This window comes from Hypomesus transpacificus, chromosome 6 (genome assembly GCF_021917145.1).
Source record: "Hypomesus transpacificus isolate Combined female chromosome 6, fHypTra1, whole genome shotgun sequence".
Classification (NCBI taxonomy): domain Eukaryota; kingdom Metazoa; phylum Chordata; class Actinopteri; order Osmeriformes; family Osmeridae; genus Hypomesus; species Hypomesus transpacificus.
Window position 1 is genome coordinate 3,287,722 of NC_061065.1, and position 24,696 is coordinate 3,312,417.

The 24,696-nt window shown below is 40.3% G+C and overlaps 2 protein-coding genes across 7 annotated transcripts; one reads left to right on the forward strand and one right to left on the reverse strand.

Annotated features, from left to right (window-relative positions):
* Nucleotides 1-4,903: 4,903 nt before the first annotated feature.
* Nucleotides 4,904-9,534, reverse strand: aida (axin interactor, dorsalization associated). 3 transcript variants are annotated; one of them, XM_047021489.1, is made up of 12 exons: nt 9,401-9,533; nt 8,714-9,206; nt 7,930-7,996; nt 7,742-7,795; nt 7,269-7,323; nt 7,110-7,173; nt 6,889-6,992; nt 6,745-6,753; nt 6,409-6,531; nt 6,156-6,278; nt 5,936-6,053; nt 4,905-5,826 (listed from the first exon to the last, which is right to left on the reverse strand). In XM_047021489.1, the coding sequence occupies exons 2-12, from the start codon at nt 8,818-8,820 to the stop codon at nt 5,730-5,732; spliced, it is 921 nt and encodes a 306-aa protein (XP_046877445.1). In that variant the 5' UTR covers nt 8,821-9,206; nt 9,401-9,533; the 3' UTR covers nt 4,905-5,729. The 3 variants fall into 3 exon arrangements, with proteins under 3 accessions (XP_046877446.1, XP_046877445.1, XP_046877444.1); XM_047021488.1 differs by having other exon boundaries at nt 8,714-9,533; XM_047021490.1 differs by lacking the exon at nt 6,745-6,753 and having other exon boundaries at nt 4,904-5,826; nt 8,714-9,534.
* A 2,799-nt stretch (nt 9,535-12,333) lies between these two features.
* On the forward strand, nt 12,334-24,688 carry rnf8 (ring finger protein 8, E3 ubiquitin protein ligase). Of its 4 annotated transcripts, none has more exons than XM_047022252.1 (9): nt 12,334-12,545; nt 12,929-13,057; nt 13,136-13,587; nt 20,835-21,036; nt 21,468-21,530; nt 21,673-21,762; nt 22,010-22,117; nt 22,231-22,435; nt 23,186-24,688. In XM_047022252.1, exons 1-9 carry the CDS (start codon nt 12,426-12,428, stop codon nt 23,374-23,376), a joined length of 1,560 nt encoding a protein of 519 aa, XP_046878208.1. In that variant the 5' UTR covers nt 12,334-12,425; the 3' UTR covers nt 23,377-24,688. The 4 variants fall into 4 exon arrangements, with proteins under 4 accessions (XP_046878208.1, XP_046878207.1, XP_046878209.1 ...); XM_047022251.1 differs by having other exon boundaries at nt 23,183-24,686; XM_047022253.1 differs by having other exon boundaries at nt 22,231-22,442; nt 23,183-23,278.
* The last annotated feature ends 8 nt before the right edge of the window (nt 24,689-24,696 follow it).

The window sequence follows — 24,696 nt, forward strand, 5'->3', positions numbered from 1 at the left end:
GTGGTGACTGAGAGTTTTAGGCAGAAGTACGTCAGCTCACCGTGGCATATAGGCAATTGGAATTGGTTCACTGGGAACCGGTCCCTTGCCAGGACACCAATTTATCCTAGTGAGCTATTCTCAGTGCTGGAAATTACCGTACTCAGTTCCTGTGTAAAAATATAAGCCGTTTTTCAACTGGCAAGCGGTTGTCAGATTTAGCCCAAGTTTAAACAGCTGTAATTCAGTCCTATTTTGACATGACAAGGTGATTGTGGTCTAGTGATAAACTTTTTATAAAACGTAAAATGGCGGCCACATCAATTCATCTGGTATCACAAGTTAACATGTGTCAGACACGGGATCGCCCCCTAGCGGTTAGATGACACTACCTTTGGTGGTCCTCTTTGAAACAGGGTCCCGAACACCTGTACCAAGTTTGATTTCAATTCAGCAATTATTTCCTGAGATATTATCTCACTTCCTGTTTGGCAGCTTCATCGCCGACTTTGATCAGCTTTACCGGAAAAACAGTTTCGAAAATCAAAAACCATGTGAAAACAAATTTTTGCTTATTGCAGTGCCACCTAGAGGTGAAATGGCATGACCTATTGGACCTTTTTAGAACAGGGCCCGTAGTCCTTATACAAAGTTTGGTGCCAATGCAGTAAAGAGGTGCTGATATATGACCTTACTTCTTTTATGGTGGCTTGGTTGACAACTTTGATTGGCTGTTCCAATCAAAAGGTTTAGAATAAAAAAAACGTGATGTATTTTGAATACATCTCTGAATAGGATCTATGCCAAATTTGATGAGGATTGGATAAACTTAGGAGGGGTAGCGAAAAAACTTCATATTTATTCAATCAAAATGGAGGCCACGTCTATTCGGCCACATCATTTTGATTGGCTGTAATTAACAAACAATTTCGAAAATCAAAAATCCAAACGATAACTTTTGTTAGGCTTGGTCTGAAGATCATCTGTGGCAATTTTGAAGAAGATTCGACAAAAATTGTAGGAGGAGATACGAATAAACGCTTTTCCTTAACATTCAAAATGGCGGAGAATCTATTTAACTGGGTATGACGTTGGACTCGTTGGACTCGTCTTGATCCAGGGAATACAACGATACCTAATTTTCGAAAATGAGACATGTGGTTCAAAAGTAAAGTGTGTAAATAAACCTTCAACTTTGACCCATTGGTGGCGCTAGTGGGTTTGAAATGGAGATATGAAACTTGGTGAAATTGATGAGGGGACTGGCCCCAAAGAGTGTGCCAAATTTCACTTCTGACAATACAGTTCTAGGGGCTGCCATAGACTCCCATGGCAGAAGAAGATGTATAATAATAACAAGGCCGTAATCATAATACATATTGGGGGGGACACATCCCTCCCAATATTCAAATCTGGTCAAAATGTCCCCCCCAATATATTGATATAAACATATAAATGTGCTACGCTACGACAGGCAACCACGCACGCTGTCCGAAATTATAACAAATTTAATTTGTCCCCCCTAATGTTGACTCCATGGCTACGGCCTTGAATAATAATAATAAGAAGAAGAATACGTAGAAACACTTAAGGTGGCTTCGCGGCTTGGCCAACAATAAACCAGTTTTTGCTCTTTTTTCCCCCCTTGCCCAATAAGACTCGATAAGAGAATCGATAAGGAATCAATTCGATAGAAATTGATAAGGAATCGGAATTGTTAAAATCTTATCAATACTCATCCCTTTGCATGGCTGATGTTTTTCTATGAGAAGATCCCTGTAAAGTTCGACACTCAATTGAAAACGAACCATTTCACCAAAGACAGTTTTGAAAACCTTGGACACTTTACAGTTTTTCTCAATTGGTTTGGCTCATTTCACGAAACAGAAATGACATTCTCAAAACAACACGTGCAAACCTCCAAACCGCTGGGCACTTGTTCACAACAGATTGGAATTGTTCATTCCTTTAATCAAATTGCAATTGTATTAGCACATCCTTGTAAATGACAAGTGCAATTGCCTACAGTTTGCACACATTTCAAATGATTTTGCACATCTTTGAAATGGTTAGGTATAATTGCCTTCAATTAGGCCAACTATCAATTGAAAATATCTTGCTGGTCTAAACTGACTGTTATTTCTCAGTCAAGTGGTTGTTCTCTGCAAAACATATTGGCATAATTTCCTTGTGTACATCATCAGCTGCACAATAGTTCACTCCACTGTCAAAATCTTTCAGGCACATAATACCATGAAAAACATAATAGTATATACTGTAATATGGATCTCTTGGATCATCTACTTACAGTCATTGTCAGGTGCAACTAGAACTTTACTAAACAAGGGGACACATCCGATCACCAATCACACAGTAAGTTTAGTTAGCTGACAGGAGCTATCCAGGAGTATAAATCCTTCCATCAAATATTTAGAGCTTGTCCCAGGCCAGCTCGGGGGAAACATCACTGTTTTTGCTGCCATTTCAGAGAATGGTGTAGTCACCCACATTCCCAGTCTTGGCCCATACAATACCCAGACACTCCTGGTGTCCTTGGACTGCCTGCACTCTGATCTTATCCCTCTACATGAGACCACTTTCTTACATTTGTCATTGTGTGGGACAATGTAAGCTTCCACCGTCACCCGCTCATCAGGATTCACTGCCCATCAAAGAATGCTAATGGTTCTCATATCACTCCCCACTCCACTTTCACTCCCCATTCCTTAAACCTATCCAGGAGGTTTTTTCTGCATGAAGGTGGAGGGTTTATGAGCATCGGGCTCAAAACCAGAGGTCCCTGCTCCAGGCAATGGATGCTGCTTGTGATGATGTCACAGCAGATCAGTGTAGGGGATTGTTGCGGCATGAACAACAATTCTTCCCCTGTTGCATCGTAAGGGAGAACATCAGATGTGATGTCAATGAAATCTGTGGCCAGACAGACAGTGAGGACGACAACTAGTGAAACTCCAGCTTTGCTTTACTTTCTTACTGTATTTGTTTCCTTCTTGCCATGAAATGCACCCTCTGCAACTCTGACTAGGAGGGGGTCACTTGCCTGAAACTTACTGTGGTTACTCATACTACTAGTGTAGGTTATACATAATGTTAGTTTTGATGTGCTTATTGTATGAAAGTATATTGTGCTGTACACATTTCCTGTAACAGTAACCATGATGTATGGCAATTACAGTAACAATTTCCATGGCAGTGTAAGTGCAATATGTGATGTGAAACCTTGTAGGTTACTCTTGAATTACTGTAATCTTTTTTCTGTTTGATACACATTTACATTTTACATGTATTCATTTAGCAGACGCTTTTATCCAAAGCGACTTCCAAGCTGTCTGCTTTACAAAAGTGCATAGGTCAATGGTCCTAAACAATGAGATAGCCACAAAAATATTGTGGTTAGCCAAAACATGAAGCATACATTACAGTATTGTTGCTTGCTTTTCTACAGGTGCACTCTTGCACTTTTGAGGTTCATTTTGTTTAGTTGTAACTTGTTTGGCTTAATGCTCTTATGGTTCTTCTCTTTGGCACTTTCTGTATTTGGGTTTTTCACAATGTATGCTTCATGTTTTGGCTACCCGAAATGTTTGGGGCTATCGCGTTGTTACTGTATGATCAGTGACCTATGCACTCTTGTAAAGCTCTCTTGGAAGTCGCTTTGGATGAAAGCATCTGCTAAATGAATACATTTACACTGTAAATGCAGATTGAGACACATTGTATTCTGGAAAGAAAACATCTACTACAGTAACTGTAGCACAGTGCACATGAGGGATATTTCTAAGGTCCACTGCCATACTGACAAAACATCTAAACATTTTGACCTGCAGTGTTTACACAATGCCAAAGGGACTTTTCATTTTGGGGGCACTGACTATTTGTATGAGAGAAGGATTTAGTTTTGACTGATAAGTTGTCTGTTTTAGGAAAGAGATGACCCTTTGCAGGTGTTCCATGGTGTTTTGCTGAACCATCTGGGTTATTTTGGCAAATGTATTTAAAGGTTTGAGAATGTTCAATTTTTTCGAGCGATGAGCCAAAGCAATCGAGAAGGAACTTTTCATTTTGAGGGCACTGACTATTTTTATGAGAAAATGATTTGGTTTTGAAGCATGAGTTAACTGTTTTGGGTGAGATATGACCTTTTGAAGGTGATCTATGTAGTTGTGCTGAACCATATAGGCTATTTTGCTAAATGCACGTGGAGCTTTGAGAATGTCATTTCTGTTTCAAGAATTGAGCCAAAGCAATCGAGAAAAACTGTAAAGCAGGTTTGCTGAGCCGCCGTTGCTGAAAAGAGGTGCTGTTCCTAACGCTTCCTAACCCTCATGCTAACGTCTCCTGTATCTAGCATAAGTAAAATGTGTGATGATTTAGTTTACCGGCAATGGGTCTAACATTATTACATTTTCCTGACTGTGTTTCATTCGAATAAATAACCTGTGTTGTCATGTAAATCTACAATTCACAATGCATGTTTGGCTATGTTGCGTCTTTGCTCCCTAGTTTTGCTCGTTATAAACCAACCAATCAGCGCGCAGTTCATCTATTCATGAGCATACCATAAAAGGGAGAAAACCTCGTTTCATTCTATGGCTATTTCACAGGGTGCATTAGGGCGCAGAGAACAGCACCCGGGCCATTTTCATCCCAACCAATGTTACATACCCCATTCGGAGACTTGCCAAATTCTTTCTATGACCCCTTTAAAGTTATTTTGTGTGTTATTATTATGTCGTTTATGGTGGTACATCCCGTCTCTCCCCCTAGTGGTTAAAAACTTGAAGACATTTTAGACATCTGCGCGTCAGCAAAATACTCTTATGCGGTACTCTGGACTGATTGAGCCACGGCCATCAATGAAAGGGGAGCTTGGCTTGAAGAGTCCTCAACATCAAAGGACCTTTCAGTTGCAAACATTTTTAATAAAACCATTTACTCATTTTATCTCAAAGAACTCTCAATTGCACTCCATCGTTTTTTTGGGAACAGGCTAGCTAGCATTATTAACATAATTGTGCATCTTCCTCGAATGCATTGTTACGTAATGGGGAGACTAAGTCTCAAATTGGCAAACAGTTAAAAACAGTCCTGTATAAATCCTCAGTCTGGCATCCAGCTCTCAGGCCACACACTACTAAATGCACTGATTTGTGTATATTTAGTAGATTCATTTACAGTTTGATATTTAGACATTACAAAAATAAAATCTAAAAATGCATTTTAATAGAAATGGAAGACGGCAGAGAGGCAGACCAGGGGGTTGAGTGATGGGAACAACATTGAAAGAAAGTATAATTCAACCTATTCAAGTTCAATGCAGCCCCTCAAAAGGTCTTTTATAACATACTGACATCGTAACATTAGAGAAGCGTTGGGCCCTTCTACCGCACCACCGATGAAAAAAGGAACATGGCTCTTTAACCTGAGGCTTGTTCCCTGCAAGAAGAGAGCAGAGGAAGACAGCAGACGTAGCTGGTTTGTAGTTTGTTTTTCTTCTGCTGGGTTGCCTGTTGTATCTCCCACCTTCATCCTGTGACCAGGTGTCAAAATGTATTCTCCAACATTAGTTGTTTTACTGTTTTACACCATACTGTCACAGAGTTAAGAGGCCTTTTGACCAGGGTTTTAGTATTGCTGACTTAAGTGGAGGTGGTATATCAAACTGAGCTGATGATTTAAAGTAGAATACGGTTGAAAAGGAGCCTCCAGGTTCTTTCCATGCTCTTGGTTTATTCTTTGTGCAAAGTCTGATGGAGGTGGAGATAGAGTGGTTTCTTTGTCAGGAGGTTGAGCTTCTTCCTCTTGAAGTCAGTAGGCTTCTTGTACCTGACATCCCAAAACAATATCAACATCACCCACTGATCCAATAAAGGTGTGACCCAAATTCTAAACACGCTCATAGATGTACAGATAGTTCTCGATTGTGATAACTTACAGTTCGATTACAATGGGACCAGGTTTGATCTCATCCATTTCCATAAAGGCAAAACATTTTGTGCTGGTGAATCTTTTCTTGGGTTTGTAATGCTTGAATTCAAAGAAAATAGCTGCCCCTAGAGCAACAGTTGAAATTGTGATATAAAAGTGATATTTCCCCCAAAATACAATTTACAGCAAGTTAAATTATTACTGAAATATATCATATATCAAATTACCTTTGGGTAGTCTCTCCAGATGTCTTTGGATCTCTATATCCACACTGAAGTGAATGTAAGTGTCCTCTTTTCGGGTGGCTACTGGTGTATCCTGCATTGGGTTCAAATCAAAGCCATTCAAATCTGTTGGGAAAAGGGACAAATGGATTCATGCTGGTGTGTAGAAAAGTTCAGCAAACCAAACTGAGGATTTATCCATAAATGTAGGTTTACTTGTGTACAGTATGTCACACCACAGTGTCGGATCACATACCTTTAACACTAACTGACATGTAAGGATCAATGCATTGTCCAGCATCTTTCAATCCAATCTTCTCTATTTTAAGTGTGAGTAATGTCATCCTCGGCTCTGAGGGTAACCGGGGCAACAATGTACCTGGAAGGAAACACAAGATTTCTCACTGATATAGTACATAAATGGTGATAGATACATTATGTTATATTACTATTGCTGCCATACACAATAAATACTAGTTCAAACCTTTTCATGCCATTTTTTTTTACATACAGGTCTTGTACATTGTTCAGTTTTCATAGGGTCAGAAGGCATTTGAAGCACACCTCCAGACATTTCTCAACAGAACCATACCTTTCAAAGCTGTGTATGGAGCAGGCAAAGCAGGTGACAGTGACGAAGCCATGCACAGCCCCAAGAGAGAAACAGTAGACAACTGATTAAAGCAAAGTCCATGAAACAGCAACAGGACGACCGTGAGTCTGCAGAAAAACATACCTGGGACTCTGGAGGTATTGGCTTCTGGATATCCCATACCAGTGGCAGCATCTTCCTCTTCCTCCAACTCCAGGTTCTCTTCCTCCCCAGGAGCAAGGATTTTCCTGGAAGGATGGATAGATAAGACTCCCTTCGTCTGTATCCTGTTTTCCACCTTTCCTTTCATACATCACCATCTCAGGAACATACAACTTTAATCCATGGGGGTCAATGAAATTTACCTCAAGGGTACTGGCTGCACATCATAAGGGAAATCTTTGTTGTATGTGAAGATATTTATTATAACTGTTGGTAAAAGGAATGAATATGTCATTAAAATACAATCCAGTACACCAAATTTACAATACACAGTATTAACATGGATTCCAAACTGTACATACTAGGTTCCAGTTTCTTCAGATCTTCCAATTTGAAGTCCTCCTGGGACTGCGTGCACTAAAAGAGCAAGAGACCAAAAATTATTTGGTAAATTACCCTCTTGGGGATTTTAGAGGAATAGATTACTACAAGATTTAGAAAATCACCCTGGCAACCTTGACCTAGCCTGTCTCGTGTTTGCATTATCACATTATACTAAGCTAAAAAGAGATAAAAGACTTAAACACTAAAACCAGTTTTTGATATGGCCCTTGCTATTTATCACAAGTGCTTCTATTAATTGAAGAGTCTAGTGGGGAAATCTTTATACAAATTTTTTGCATGATTTAAGGCAATGAGGCAGTGATTTATCAACAGGTATACCCATTTATTTTTTGGCTCAAATTAGATGCTGTTAAAAAAATAGAGGTCGAGACAGGGAAAATTCATTTGGCATGCATTTCTACAATTACCATCTATCAGGAAAAATACAAACCTGTAAGGCTGCACTTCTCATCTCCAGGCATGTTGCAAATTTTCCTAATGTTTTCTGGAGATAATTTACAATGAATATGCAGACTGTCACAACTACTCACAAAATAATGTAAGCGTTTATAAAACTTGCAGCTCATGTAATTGAACTGCAAGTCAGAACCCAAATATAGGAGTAAAAAATAGGGATACCTTTTGGTCTTCTGTGAAGTTGGATGAATTTGTAGACTGGACTTCTTTTTGCAACTGTCTCGCAAGTCTTATTAAATGCAAACATAATTAAATACATTAATAGCAGAGAGGAGTTTTTGCTAAATGTATTACTTAACAAAAAACATTGGGAAATGAATCGAAGTGAAACCTGTTGGTTTCTCTACACCTAGTGGGCAAATAGAAGTGGTGCAGTGCTCAAAAAGTCCTTTCCAAACAATCAATACAATACTCATTACTCATTTCTTGAGGTACCATGAGATGCTGTTTTCATTTATTAAATTCAACTGTCTTCAGTCAGACATTTTAACATAAATGGAAGCAAGCCACACCCATAACAATGAGGGTGTGGCAAATAATTTCTGTTATTTCTATTTCAGTGATGATCACATTCCAAATTACCCAAATGTGATCAGGCTCAACTGCTGTGATTAAGAAGCCTAATAATTTAGTAGGGCTTCTTAATTAACGGCGTAATGAATAATTAGCCAAAGACTAAAGCAACGCTGTGATAGTGTGAAAGTTGACTACCTTTGTAACAATGTAACCTACAAGAAAATAGTTGTCTTACATTATTGTCTCTGCTGTGGAGGTGAGGCTAATGACTTTCGGGGAAAACTAATGATTCTCAGTTCTCTGCATTTCGACGTCTAATCATTATAGTAGCAGACAAATGTCGCTGAAAGACTAGACAGTCTTTCTGGAGCAATCTAACCACTCAGTATTGCAGATGTTTATGTACATGTAACCTATTGCTGAAACTTACATTTGATACTCATCAATTGCCTCCACTAATTGTCCCCACGAATCAAAGTCGGTTCCTTTCCTAAAGCTTGCGTGCCATTTCTGGATAGTCTTATTTACATCAGACATTTTCACTCGACTTTAAGGCGGCGTCTTCAGGTTAGCATCGCCGTTAAGATCCCCCGCCGCATCGTAATATTCCAGATCAGCTAGCTGAGCTGCCTAGAAGCTTTAATACAAACCGGCGATATACTGTGACCAAGCCCTTCTGGTACCTCAACTTCTGGCCAGTTTGGATAGGAAGTCCCGCCTCACAGTGAGGTGAACCCACAAGTGTCATTAGGTGCGTTCGACATCGATTGCGGCTGCATGAAAAGACCGGCGAGAGTTGCCGCTTGCAGTCGGGGAGTTAAAAACGCCTCCTTTGAGTTGGACATTCCTGCTTCTCGTGGTTTGATGCGTTGACATCAGTCATGGCCGATCAAGTGCAGTTTGCTTACTTTATCGCTGACGAACTGCGAATGTCATTGTTTTTGCATTAGAACTCGCACGAACCAATGCACTGAAATGTGTTATTCTATGTCAGGGGTGGGGAACCTTTTTTCGGTAAAGGGCCATTTGGATATTTATAAAATAATTCGGGGGCCGTACAGAATTATCAACTTAAAAATGTGCTTGCTTTATTTGGTCAAAAATGCAATTAACTCACCCCTAATGTGATGGCTGGAACTGCTTCCCTTGGTGAGGTTTGTGACGTTAGCTGGCACGGATGCAGCCTGCCTTGACTCAGTGTGCAGTGAACATTTCTGGGAGGGTATCATGATTACGGAAAGGGATCGTATTATTTTTTATATTGCTACCATTTTTGAGACTGCGTATCGATCCGAGTGTTAATCAGGGGCGGAGCCAGACGTTGTAAACATTCGGGGCTTAGCCCAAACCAACAACGTATTCTGGGTTTGATTTGCCAGAAAGGAATTCTACAGTTAATGCGAGCGAAATCTTTTGGTACATTGGTACGCAACGCTGCGTGCCTCCACGGTCCTCTTCCACATAGCCTACTGCTGCAGCCAACGAATAATGCACCTAATAATGTGGTTCCTGCAGTGCCATGGCGGGCCGGACCAAATGATATAGCCTACGACCCTTGGACCGGACGTTCCCCACCCCTGTTCTATTGGGCTATGATAAACTCTTTCTCCAATCTGCAGATTGATTATACAACCAGAACTCAATAAGACTTAGTCTTTCCATTAGTGAAGAGGCGGACTAAAACCCTTTCTTAAACAAATGTTTAATTAAATTAAACTGTTTAGTCCGGATTTGAGCGTTGACAAAACTGAACAGTGTTGGGGTAGTTACTCAGAAAAAGTAACTAGTTACAAGTTACTAGTTACATCTGAAAAGTGTACCTATTTTCCTTTACTAGTACTGCATTTGAAAAGTAACTTCACTACTAGTTACTTTACTTTCAATTTTTTTAAGCAAATATCCAAATTTACCGCAAAGATACATGGACAAACATCATGGCCCTTTCATCACTTTATTTTTCAATTTTCAATAAAGGGCATCTCTAAGCCTTTCCACATAGTGTATTGTAATTGTAAACATGTAAAACAAAATGGCATATAAAACTCAGCCATTCACTTGAACGAACATTAACCCTGTCCACACTGTCTGACCAAAGAAATATGCCTCACTTTAAAATCTCATTGAGTTGACAGCAGTTGAAAGACACCTCTCGCCTAGACATAGAGTGCATTTTACTGTAATATTTTTGTCTTTTCGAGCAACAAAGTTAAAATAAAGAGAAAATCGCCACTGGCTGAACCCTCATGTCTCCGTCTCATCCATTTTCCCGCTTCCCTCCATCTAGTATCAATTATGTGATATTGGGTTGTAAATAGGTGCGTTCGACATGGACTGCGGCTGCATGAAATGACCAGCGAGAGTAGTCACTTGCAGTCGGGGAGGAGCTGAAAACGGCTCTGTGAAGTCGGACATTCCAGCTTCTCGTGGTTTGCTGCGTTGACGTCAGCGATTAAGCGCTGTTTGCTTACTTTACTTTATTTGTAATTAAACATAGTCTTTCCGTTAGTGAAGAGGCGGAGTAAAACCCTTTCTTCAATAAATGTTTAATTCAATTGAATTAAACATTTCACGTCAGAGGAGGGCAATAAGTAAGGGATAATGCCCTTTGAGGTGTCCCAATATCACCTGATAAATTATAGTCGAAAGATCCTGCGCATCGGACGGTTCACACCTCCGCATCGTCCATTAACAGGTGATATTGGACACCTCGTCGGGCATTATCCACAGGGCATTATCCCTTACTTATTCCTCTCCTCTGACGTCATCTTCAAAATGAGCGATATCGAAGAGTCAGCTGAGTTTTATTATCCATACGATAGGCTACTGAAGACATCAACAGCGACAAAGAAATTGTCTAAAAGAGAACTTTCTAAAAGAGTTGTGATGTTGTGTTGTCCGCTTTCTTTCAAAAGTAATTGATTGCTAGGCTACACCTGAAACACACCGTCTGAAGACTTCAGAGCTAGCTACAATTAGCCTACCATTTATTTTCATTTACAAAATGAAAAGAGATTTTAAAAAATGCCATATAATAAACAACCCTACTAACCTCGACCGTTCGGTCATGCCTAGAAATATCAAACCTCGGCTTTGCTGTATCGACCACGCTATCGCTCGGTCGATACGTTCAAGCCTCAGTTTGATATTTCTCGGCATGACCTCACTTTCGGTTAGTAGGTAGTTAATATATAAAAAAGTGGCGTTCCACTTAAAAGAAATAAATAAATGCATTCAATTTCATGCAGCGCAGGCGTCGCCTGCAGCCGTCTACAGCCCGGCTGACTTGAAGCAGCCAATGGCTTTACAGCTTCAAGTCAGCCGGTCCTGCATGAAGTCGAACACGTACAGCTCTTAAGAAAATGCGCAAAAAAAAGAGGAAAAAATGCGCTTGGCTACACAACCGGCTGTTCTCGAATCGATCTCACGGTACTTTGATGGATACGCCCATAGAGTTAGAATACATTTACATTTAGTCATTTAGCAGACGCTCTTATCCAGAGCGACTTACAGTAAGCACAGGGACATTCCCCCCCCCCCCCCCCCCCCCCCCCCCCCGAGGCAAGTAGGGTGAAGTGCCTTGCCCAAGGACACGTCATTTGGCACGGCGTGGAATCTATCCGGCAACCTTCTGATTACTAGCCCGACTCCCTCACCGCTCAGCCATCTGACTCCACGTCGTACGCCACAGTAACCTAGCCTGGGCGTCGTCTCAAGTCAGACAAAAAACTGAATTCACTGCTTTAATTCAGCCGGCTGCAGCCGGCTGCGGCGCTGCATGAAGTCGAACACCCTTTTTTTACACAGGAACAATCATGTTAGTGTGCGGTCGATGACATGGTGCATTAAAAACAAGGGGACAGTTCCGATTCTTCCTAATCCCTTTCTTTTAAATACAGGATCTTTCAACTATTATTCAAAGTCACTGCATTTAAATTGTTCGCCTACTATACAATGAAAGATGTCCCCACACCTTACATTGATGTAATGATGAAAATTTAATTACAGACATCGCGAGGAGGTATTTCGCACCAAGCAATAAGATACGTCATTTCCAGGAAGAGATTTCACAGACACCAAAACAAGTCTGGGTTAACATGCTAGCTAGTTAGTCAGTCAGCAAAGTTTCTGTAGTATGGTGCAAAATGGACAGTTCGGAAACATCACATTCTTCTAAAGTAGAAGTTAAATCCAACGAAGAAACATGGTGTTTGATTCGAGTCGGAAAAGATTCGGATTGGCTTCATTTGCCAGGGAACACAGAGGTAGCCGCGCTAATTTTGAATGTGACGTGCAGGCAGCAAGATAGCAGAAGAAGCTATCTGGCCACCTCTTCTAACTAAATAGCCACATTTCACCCTTGAATGATGTAGTCCATGATATCAACCTGTTTCACATATTTGGATATTTTAATGACATAATTTCCGTAGATACTAAATTGTCACTCGCTAGGTTATACAGTTAAAAGGCTGTAGTTGTAGTACATTGACTTATGGCAACCTTCCCAGTACCTGATACCATTACTTAATGAAAATAAGTTATGTAAGCAAAGCAAACACACGGATTGTCAATGTATGGGGAATGACGTGTTAGTTAGTGTCTTAAATGCATATGCATAATTGTCCCTTAATTTGTCTTGGCTCACTAGGTTACCATTGGACGTGGCTTAAATGTCACTTACCAGCTCGTGTCAGCAAGCTGCCCTCTGATGATTTCTAGATTTCATTGTTTATTCAGGCAAAGGCAGGATGGGGAATGGACTGTGACAGACAAGAAGGTACAGTTTACATTGTGTGAGTTGCAATCTTTTGTGACATTATGTGAGCAAGTGGTAAATGATTTGTTTTCCCCACAGAGTCTAAATGGAGTGTGGGTTAATGGAACACGAATACATGCTGAGAGACCTCACCACCTGTTCCAAGGGGACTCAATAAAATTAGGGGTTCCTTTTAATTCTGGCACCACAGTGGAGTATGAATACACATTGGGCCGGCAACCCTTTGTAGACATCAAAGCTCACCTTGCTAAAGGACTCAATGAAGGGGCTTGTGGAGCCTCCAGATCTAAAAAAAACAAGAGGAAATTTGATTCTGATGACCTGGAACCTTCTACTTCATCAAAGTCTAAGCTCTGCCGTCGCTCCACTTCTGACAAGTCCCTACCCCAGCACTGCCCCATAAACGAGCGCCTAGAGAGACCCGGTCCCAAGCCAGGGGACGTGGCTGGTCCCAGTGTACATGCTGAGGAACGACACCCCTCTCCAGGAATGCCCAGTGTTCCTAGCAGTAATCTGATCAGTCAGCATAGGTAAATATAATCCTACACTCATTCCAATTTTTCTTTGAACCGTATTGTGTTTTCAGCATGGTAAACTTAAAGGTCACATGATATGCTGTTTTTGGATGCTTTTATATAGGCCTTAGTGGTCCCCTAATACTGTATCTGAAGTCTCTTTCCCGAATTCAGCCTTGGTGCAGAATTATAGCCACTACGACTAGTCCCACAATGAGCTTTCCTCAGAACGCGCCGTTTCTGTGTCTGTAGCTTTAAATGCTAAATGAGGAGGAGAGAGGTGGCACCATTGGCTAATGTTTACAGTGGATGTATCGCAATGGCTCCTAGACCCGTTGCTGTAAGATGCCTTGAATTTGCCCATTCTCATCTGACAACCCTGGTTTGCAGAGCTGCACACTCAGTCATTTCAAGTGGGGAAAGGCGGATATCGCGCGCGCCATAACACCAACAGCAGAACGTTATCCACATAACAACGAAGCGTACAACACTGCATTACAGAATGTGTATTCAGACACATACTTGATGCTATCTACCTTTACATTAGCGACAGTACCTCAGCTGATAGCTGCAGAGCTAATGTTACAGCCAGATTCCAAGGTCAAGGTAACCATATAGTAAGCAACAAAATGATATAGCGTTAGTTGACTTACTTGTCCGAGGTTTGTAGCTGGAGCAAGGAGTACTGATCCAGAATTTAATTTCAGACGGTCAGCAAGGCCAACTTTGTATTGGCTCAAGTTAAAGAAACAGCGGTGGCTGAAATGTTTGGCTCAGACATGCAAAACTTTGAGAGGTTGTGTCGGCGCAATACCAGCAAAAATAAAATTAAGATAGCCTACTGGTTGTGCAGAGGCTCCTTGTGACGTCACAAGGAGCAGATTTTCAAACAGAGCGTTTGAGCTTTCATTTTCTCAAAGGCGGAGAAGAACACCCAGGCCTTGGTTTACGCCTATCAAAAATTCTAGCCACTGGGGGACCAAAGGCAGGCTAGGGGAACTCATATTAATGTTACATAACCTCCTAAAGGGAAGTTTTCGTGTCATGTGAACTTTAACATTTGTGCTGTCAAACAATAAAAATATTTAATCGCGTTAATGTCAACGATGGCATACTGTAGTTAGGGTGCACCATTATGGACAAATCGATAATCACGATTATTTTGATCAATATTGAGATCACGATTAATTATCACGATTATTTGTTGATTTTAACCTAATCAAAAGTTATATTCACAATGCATTGTACCTGCAGAATGGATGTGAATAAAACAAAAAATATACAATCAATAAAAAACTAACGATCTCCGTCACACTAGCGTTTTCATATCGTTTTACAAATGTTTGCCGTCCACACTGACATGGGTACAATACACAAAATGACAAATTTTCCGACTTTTAGTTTAACTCCTCCCCGACTGCAAGCGGCAACTCTCGCTGGTCGTTTCATGCAGCCGCAGCCGATGTCGAACGCACCTATTGGTTTACGGAGCGCTAGATTGGCTTTGCAAAAAACAACTTTGATACAGAGCGTTCTATTAACAGAATGACGCATTTTTTATATCGCTCGATCACGTGAACTTCGCGGGAAGCCGAAATCGTGATCGTGATTAAAATTCGATTAATCGTGCAGCCCTAACTGTAGTGTTCAATTTCACACTAACATTTTCACTTGGAGCAGTCATTCACACTTGGAGCAAATAATCTCTCACACAATGTAACACTGTCCATCAATAAAAGGTTGAAAAAATTACTTGATAATAAAATACTTGATAAAAAATAAATGTCACACAAACAAAAAGTTTGCATCAGTTGTGTGCTTGGCCATGAAGTGGTTTTTCAGACTGGACGTGCTGCTGCAATGATAGCTCAGTTTACGACGACAAAACACACAGATTACTTTGGTCTTGTCAATGGAACCATTTAGTAACTTAGTAAAAGTAAACTTTCCAATCAGAATCTTATTGGCATCCATTTCGGCGTCTCGCACTCGCCATCCTCTCAAAACGTAACGTTAGCCAATTACTCTTTGGCCGGCTCGCAAACAAGTGTGTGCGAAGTGCCCGTTGTTTTGTTTCCAGTATAGCTAGATCCGGTGTGGTGTTGTAGTTTTTTAACGTTACTAGTTGCAACAGCATGTGAAAAAAACTACAAAATTTGCTAGGCCAAAAAGAACGTTAACCTCACGCTAATAACGCGTTTAACTGACAGCACTACTTAAAATGTTACACAGCTACATGTTTATGTGTAACGGGCATTATCGCGCTGCTCGTCAGTCCTCCCTATCTTTCCCCTCACTGGTACTTGAACTCAGGACCTGTTAGTGTCAATAATATTTTTCATCCGTAGAAATAGTTTTCCATCCGTAGAAATAGTGTTGGTCAAAAACACTTTTTAACGGGTGCCAAACTTTTTCTACGGATGCAAAACGTTTTGTACGGGTGCAAAACAATGTATACGAATGCAAAACTTTGGCTGTGTAAAAATGGGGCCTATCAGCACAATGCTTGTTGAGTAGCAAATCAGAATGCTGCTCACCGACCATCCTTTAGGCCTTTATCACAGTTTGACACACGAAGGTTGACTACATCGCTTCGAGATCTTCCTCACACCAACAGCGTTTGTAAGATCATAAAAATAATTCTCAAACATAAGTTACCTAAATGATCTAAATTTGCTTTCAAGAATGAACTGAGTTTATAGTTTTAAATCGTACACATAAATACAAAAACCTGTAAAACTTTGCATTTGATGTTGGAAAATATATGTATTGAAATTAAAGTTTTAAACTGAACATAAGACATGCAAAATGTGTAAATATTTCTTTATTTCCATATAATTGTTTTTAGGGCTGCAAACTAAAGATTATTTTAATAATCGATTAATCTGTTGATTATTTTTTCGATTAATCGATGAATCGGATAATAAAAACAAAAAAGCATTAATTTCCAACCCTTTATTCAAAAACAGAACTGATAGTCCAAATTCACAGTGCAAAAAATCTTCATAATGTGCACAAACAAGCACACAATTTTGAAAAGGTTATTAATATTAGCGTGGATTTAATGCTATTTTTATTTAAAACTTGCCAGACTTTATTAGAATAATCTGGTGTATATTTAAGATTTTTTGACACAATTTTGAAAAATGTCAAGATTTGCGAGGATTAAAGGTCACATGACATGAAAACTTCACTTTAGGAGGTTATTTAACATTAATATGAGTTCCCCTAGCCTGCCTTTGGTCCCCAAGTGGCTAGAATTTTCAATAGGTGTAAACCAAGCCCTGGGTGTTCTTCTCCGCCTTTGAGAAAATGAAGGCTCAAACGCTCTGTTTAAAAATCTGCTCCTTGTGACGTCGCAAGGAGCCAGGCTACTGCCCTTCTCTCTGCTTTGCCCTCCCAGATAATCTGGCCCGCCCATGAAAAACTGAGCTACGATCGTGCAAAGGCAAGTGCGATATCGTTTTTTCCTGGAGAGACATCATGGCTAGCAAACGAACGAACATAACAGTTGCTCAGTGTTTGGATGTACAAATCAAAACAAAAGTATTTTTTTTGTTCCTTCATCCAAGCCTCTGCACAACCAGTATCTTAATTTGATTTTCGCTGGAAATGCACCTACACAACTTCCCAAAGTTTTGTGTGTCTGCGCTGAACATTTCAGCCACTACTGTTTCCTCAACTTGAGCCAATACAAAGCTGGCCTTGCTGAAATTTAATTCTGGATCATTGCTAACTCTCCTTGGTCAAGCTACAAACCTTGGACAAGTAAGTTAACTAATGCTATATCATTTTGTTGCTTTACTGTATATGGTTACCTAGCTTGCTACCCTTAGAATGTGGCTGTAAAATTAGCTCTGCAGCTAACAGCTGAGTTACTGTTGCTAATGTAAAGGTAGATGGCATCAAGAGTGTGTGTGAATACAAACGCTGTAACACCAGTGTTTTACATTTCTTTGTTTTTTGGATAACCACTCTGCTGTTGGTGTTAGGGATGGGACGTATAGCACTGACGCATCGATGCTTATGTCGCAAAACCAATACGCACAGTTTCGAAAAAGTGTTTTGGAGCTTGTATCAAATTACGAAACCACGTGATAGATGACGTTCAATGCTTCAAACGTCACAAACTGGTTCAAAGTTTTGCCACTCTTCTGAACCAGATCCATAGAAGGAACAAAGCCACTGCTTCTTTTTAAAGACAAATCTCACATTGTCAGAGAAGCAGCACCAGGGATCGCTCGAGTTTCTTCCATAAGTCATTATTATTTAGCCAAATCCATATTGTAATAATTATAAATCCGTTCACTTGTGTTGTGTTATTTTATTGAAATGAAACGTAACATGATAGGACTAGGTAGGTCTATACAGTGCCCAGAAAACAAATGTTGATGATTCGTCAACATTGTCAACAGTAATAATAAATTGTAAAAATAAAGTCCTCCCAGTTCACAATAGACGTACATATCACAAATGTTAAGAAAAAGAAAAATCTGTGTTATCTAGTTTAATTGATATAAAGACCATATCGTATAAAGTCCATCCACCCGCATTGCCAATTAACAGCTTTTTCGGTGGTGTAGTTGGTTAAAGCCATACGACAATATATTGTTAACGTGAGCCCAGAAACCCGAGTTCGCGCCCCAGTGCAGAGAAAATGACATAATTCTAACGGCCTACAGATGTATCACAACATTTTAATGTGTGAGCACTAATATCAGATAAAAATGAACACATGTAGCCTTAATTAAAATATTAAATAATGTAGGGTAGTCTACCGTCGGAGACAACCACTACGCCTCATTCAGCCAGTTTAAACGGCTGCTAGATGACGCTGTTCATTTTCAATGCGCCGATAGTTCGGCTCTTTGGGCCGGCACAATCCGGAAGAAACCACCAAAGCTTCGCAAGGCATAGTTCGCCCTTCCCTAGTTGGTGTTATGGCGCGCGATATCCGCCTTTCTCCTCATTGAAATGACTGAGTGTGCACCTCTGCAAACCAGGGTGATCTGATGAGAATGGCTAAATTCGAGGCATCTTACAGAAACGGGGGCTACGAGCCATTGCGATACATCCTTTGTAAACATTAGCGCATGTTGCCGCCCCTCTCCTCCTCATTAGCATTTAAAGTTACAGACACAGAAACGGCGCGTTTTGAGGAAAGCTCATTGTGGGACTGCTCGTAGTGGCTGTAATTATGCACCAAGGCTGAATTTCGGGAAAGATACTTCAGATACAGTAATAGGGAGGTATTGAAGGTTGCCAGATTGATTCCCAAAAATATTATAAAAGTCTAAATTTTTCAAAATGGTATGGGTAGTTTCCACCCGGTCCCTAACGCAAATCTGCAAAGTAGCGTCTTCCGAATGTGAGACGAATTTTGAATATGAAACTAACTTCACCTCGGTCAATTAACACACTTTTTCAATGTATTTAGTGTGAAATTCTTCCACACCTTGGTTGACATGGGTCGTAGCTACTGATTTCTCTACCTCCGCCATGTGTTTCAGAACAACGTTACTCAAAAACGTCTCTCCGATGGCCTTTTGTCTACCTCCGCTCCGCACTCAACTAAACGTATTTTTAAAATACTCAAACATCTCCGCGACTTATTGAGTGGCGTAATAGTCGCGCTACACATTCGTTGTGGCAGCCCTAATTGTTTTAATGAGTGCTTTAAAAACGGATTAAATACAAATATCTACAAATAGTGACTGCACTGTTTCAACACTCACTATAAAAATGTTCAATGTTAAAATGTCTCTTTTACTTATATAATGTTTACAATTATACATATTTTTTTATATAGGCCCTCAATATTAAAATGTATATTACTAACACCCATTACTTAGAAAAGAGATGTAAAATACCAAAAACAGGCAGAATCTTTAAAAAGCTATTACAAACCCAATTTACAAATCACCATCACCACTAGTTTTCTACTAACGTAGAGAGGTAAGAACAAAAAAAACCTAATCAGGACATATCTATTTTGGACATGTCTTGACTGTTGAATTAATGTTAACATCTTCGTAGGCCTTATAAAGAGTAAACACCACTTCTGCCAGCAGTTTTCGGTTTCCTTACAAGTAAACGGTGAACTGGTTCAGGATGGATTCCCTGTTAAAAAGAAAATGGATGTCATTACTACGGACGTTATGAAATGCAAAACCATGACGTTTGTAAATTAATAACTATTTGAGTTCTGATAGTTTGCAGAAAGTTTGTGTTGGATATAGGGGTGGTACTGCACTGAAACAACAGGCAACCAAATGGTTGCATATCTCTTTCCCAGCCACACAGGAATAGTAGAAGTTGCTGATGACAGGAAGGTTCTCGTCAGCTTCAAATGAAATCTAAATAAACAAAACAACATTCTGTACATCAATATCTACAATTTTATGATTAGGCCTACAATGCAAACTAAGATTTGCTTAAACTGACTGCAACCACAGTCTAACAAGCTACAACCGTACCACCAATTAACAGTTTTATCTCCTGTCCATCCTGAATAGGTACAGTAATCTGCAGAAACAACACAGTATCACATCAAAATAAAAAGGCTTCTTTACCTGTTGGTTATTTAGAATTTTTTACATTATGAATTTAATTACGCTTCTTTGGTCAGACCTCTAGGTACCCTGTGTTAATGCTGATGCTAATTCTAATTAGCATCATGCTGATAGGCTAACATTTTACATTTTGTCATTTTTACATTTTGTCATTTAGCAGAAGCGCTTATCCAGAGCGAATTTCAGTAAGTGCAGGGGCATTCACCCCGAGGCAAGTAGGATGAAGTGCCTTCCAAGGACACAATGTAATTTGGCACGGCCGGGAATCAAACCGGCAACCTTCTGGCCCGACCATTTTGGCCCGATTTTGACATGGCCAAAGGTTTCGCACTTGTAGACATAGTTTAGCATCCGTAGAAATAGTTTTGCATCCGTAGAAATAGTTTTGCATTTGTTAAAAGGTTTTGCATCCGTATAAATAGTTTTGCATTTGTAAAAAAAAAAGGCTTATAAATATTTTTGAACAACATTTTTTTTTACTGATGCAAAACTATTTCTGCAGAGTCAAATCTTTTTCTACGGATGCAAAACTATTTATACGAATGCAAAACTATTTCTAAGGATGCAAAATATTATTGACCCTAATTTGACTCCATACATGGGTGGCCTGTATACATACTTCAGGAGTGAGTTTAATCCATTCACATCGGTTACTTATGGAACAGAATGAGTCTGTATTTCTGGTTCTAGGTACAGCCAAAACGTGTTGGCTCTGCGTGAGCGGATGGATGACACAGAGAGGCGGGTGGTGGCCCTGGAGGGGGAGCAGGATGATCCCCACAGAGGGGAGCAGGTGAGGGAGCTGCAGAACCAGCTGGAGTTGCTGAGGGGTCAAGTGCACAAGATGGAGACGTTAGAGAGGTCCATCAGCGAAACGGAGAGACGCCTCGAGGTGAGCATCTGACTACTCTAGCGTTTCATATTTGTTCAGGGGAAAAATTGATTACGGTACTTTTATCAATGACAGCTTGTGTACAAAGCAGTATAGACAAATGGTACAAAGGAACAATATAAATACACCATGCTAATACCTAGCATCATTCATATATTGTTTCTAACTACTCTGAATTCAGAAATGTATCTTGCGAGGTGCCCCGGTAGCTCACCCGAGAAGTGCATGTACCATGTTGGCTGTGGCCTTTCTGTAGTGGTCTGGGTTCACATCTGGCCCTGGCATGTCTTTTTCTCTTCCCCTGTCTTTCCTGTCACACTTCACTTAAAAACTCTCAAATAAAGCATGAAAATGCCTAATATATATGGCGTTTCCATGCTTTATTTGCTTTATATCTTTAAAAAAGAAATGTATCTTGCTTCTGTTTTAAGGTACAAAAAACACAGCAGCAAGAAGAGCTCTTAAAAAAACTATTGGAAGACGCCTTACAAGAGGTAATCACAACATTCTTGTTCAGCTTCTAAGGTTCTCATTGGTCTGATATGTTTACTTTCTAACAGTATGGTGTGGATAAATAAATATCACATCAGTTTAATAATCTTTTTTAATAATTGTATCGGTTTGAAATCTGCACAGCAAAGAAAAGTCATTGCAGAACTTGCCCTTTCTCGACAAGACTTTGAAGAGGTTCTCCTAGCCAAAGATAAAGAGCTGGAAGTGACCAAGGTATGTTTTTGTTGGACTTGATCCAACTCCATTACATCCTTTCTTTGCATGATTTGAGGGTATTTAAATACAAGATTTCCAACGTTTGTTCTATAAAATCTATTGCAAAGATATTTTGATATGGTGATTGTATGCATAAACGCAAAAATAGAAAACATAAAGATTTACTGACTGAATTGCACTCAAAGAAACCTGTAAATTCAGTTATTGAATGATAAACTGCAGTGTGTTGGTGTTTTATTTCCAGGAAGAAAAAGAGAAAGCAAAAGCTCAAAGGGAGGAGGTAGTCACACAAATGACGGAAGTACTGGAGAATGAACTTCAGTGCATTATTTGCTCCGAGCTTTTCATTGAGGTATGTCACTGTTCCTGTCAAGTACAGGGCTTTTCTCCTCCCCACGATTAAGCACAAGTCTTTCTTGATCTCCCAGCCGTCTGTTTCATATGCCGTCCTTCTTTTCTCTGCAGTCCGTCACACTGAACTGCGCCCACAGCTTCTGCCTCCACTGCATCAGAGAGTGGCGGAAGAGGAAGGATGAGTGTCCCATCTGCCGGCAGGCCATCCTGTCTCAGACCCGCTCCCTGGTTCTGGACAACTGCATAGACCGCATGGTGGACAACCTGAGTCCCGACATGAAGGACAGGAGACGGGAGCTCATTGTCGAGAGGAAAGGTGAGAGGTGCGTCATCTCCTAGCATCACAAGCTACTTGTACGGTCACGGGAGGAAGGTGTGTGAGGGGGGGTGACCAGGGGGGCTATCGCCGTGGTACAGAGTTCAGCAGGGTAACAGCCACAGGGAAGAAGCTGTTCTTGAACCTGCTGGTCTGGGAATGGAGGGCCCTGTAGCGCCTCCCTGTGGGGAGGAGGGCAAACAGTCTGTCTGGGATGGGAGCCGTCCCTGATGATGCTGCGGGCCCTCTGCTGACATCTTTTGCGCTGGTCGGGGGGGGGGGGGGGGTGCCACCTTTGGTCCTCCTGAAGTCCACAATGAGCTCTTTGGTCGTCTTGGTAAGATGTGACACAGACGACGCTAGGGGCTTGGTCATACACATAATCATGTGGTATTATGAGGCTTTAGGGGTTAGGCAAAGGGCTTACTTTCCCCCCCATTAAATCTCTCCCTCATTCATGCACATGGACAGGTCAGTGGAGAAAGGGTTAGGTGTTTGTTTGAAGAGGAGTCTTGAGTTACCTGTTTAAGATAAGGAGAAACTTGGGACGTTTTGACCGTTGAAGGAAAGCACATTTCACTATTACAAGCCCCAAATCCGATAAAAGTCCTTGCTATGCAAAGTGACAAGTCCTCAAGGCCATTTTGATTAAATCAACTGGAGATGTGTTATGTCAGTCGCTGTACTCACAATCAATTACAATCCCCCCCCCACATCTGGAATAAGTGTTTCCTGCTGTCATTCTAGCAGCCAAGCCTGAGGAGGTGGTGGTGATCCACGATGAGGACACCAGCAGCAGCAGCAGCAGCAGCAGCAGCAGCTGGAACAGCATCGTCAGTCACCTGTCCATGGACAGCATGTACGAGAGCAGCTTCTGGAGCTCCAGCCCCTCCAACACCAGCCAGGATGTAGGCAGTGACGGCGACATTCACGAATACTAGCCCATTTTTCTTTTGGGTGTAACACATGCGTTACACCCAAACACATTTGTCAAATTTGTTGTGTATTTGTTTATTTGATGTTTCAGAGATGTTCATATGGATAAGCCTTTTCTTGTTAGGAAGTCAATGCACTCACTGTTCTATGATACATTCAGTCATTGTGTTTTACCTGTAGCACTGCTGTTTATCTTTTTGTGTTCTTTTTTTGGGGGGGGGGGTTTATGAAACTAAATAAACGTTTCACTCATTTCAAATGTCCCTTCAGACATGTTAAACTGACTAGAAATTGGTATATGTATCTCACAACAACAAATTGTTTATTATGCCATCAGATATGAGGATGAACATCTACTGCTTCAACCTTGGAAGTCAAGTTTTTTTATTTAAGATTACTTCTTAATAGACACCAGGTGGTGCAAGTAGAGCTCTTATTTTATGAGACAGTACATCCCTGTATTTCATGTTCTAAGAGTTGTCGGATATTTCATTCTAGTGGTTTCGTAATAATTGGCAAGTTATAAAACTGCATAATATGCTAACTATTTTATCTATTAAAAACAGTATTTTCTGTAATGTCCATGTATTTATACTATGGACTGTCATTTATGAATTTTTAAAGCACTGTATGCGAGGAAAAAATTGAGTGAAAATATATACAGTGGCCATGCATTCTGACGCATCAGATATCACTCTTTTGTCATAACTTCACCAGTCTGAAAATGCCACCTCCATTCTTAGTCTTTGGTAATTTCACATGCATACAGCCATGTTGCTTAGCAACAAATATAAGTGTGATGGCACCTTTACCAGCATCTCACATTGCAGAAAATATTCCTGCCACTGTATAGAAATACCGTTTGATTTCCTTATAAACTTTTCTGAAAGTGGTCTTTGAAGGCACTAAATTCATTTTAAATCAGAAAGTATGCATGAAAACAATGTATTCAATTTTCTAATAGGAAAGCTTTTATCTTTATGAAACAGCTGTCTGTCAGTGACAGATTTAAGCCAATATCCTACTGTGCTGTATGGCATAGTGGTTGAGCATGCAGTGTAACTGGAAATGAACTGCCATCAGCAGTTCTGGAAATGTTGATATTTTTATAGGCTGTGGTTGATGGCAAAGAGGATGTTGTAGCAAATTTCAAAGTCAACTTTGATATCAGCCACACATAACTATTCAATTCAAAAGAATTTAAGCAATGGAACAGTAATTTTTATATGTAATTATTCTGTATGTGTAAATTCATTTTGTGAATTAATCTACTCAATCTAGTTGTATGTGCTATTTTAGAGCTAATTAAATAATATTTGAATCCA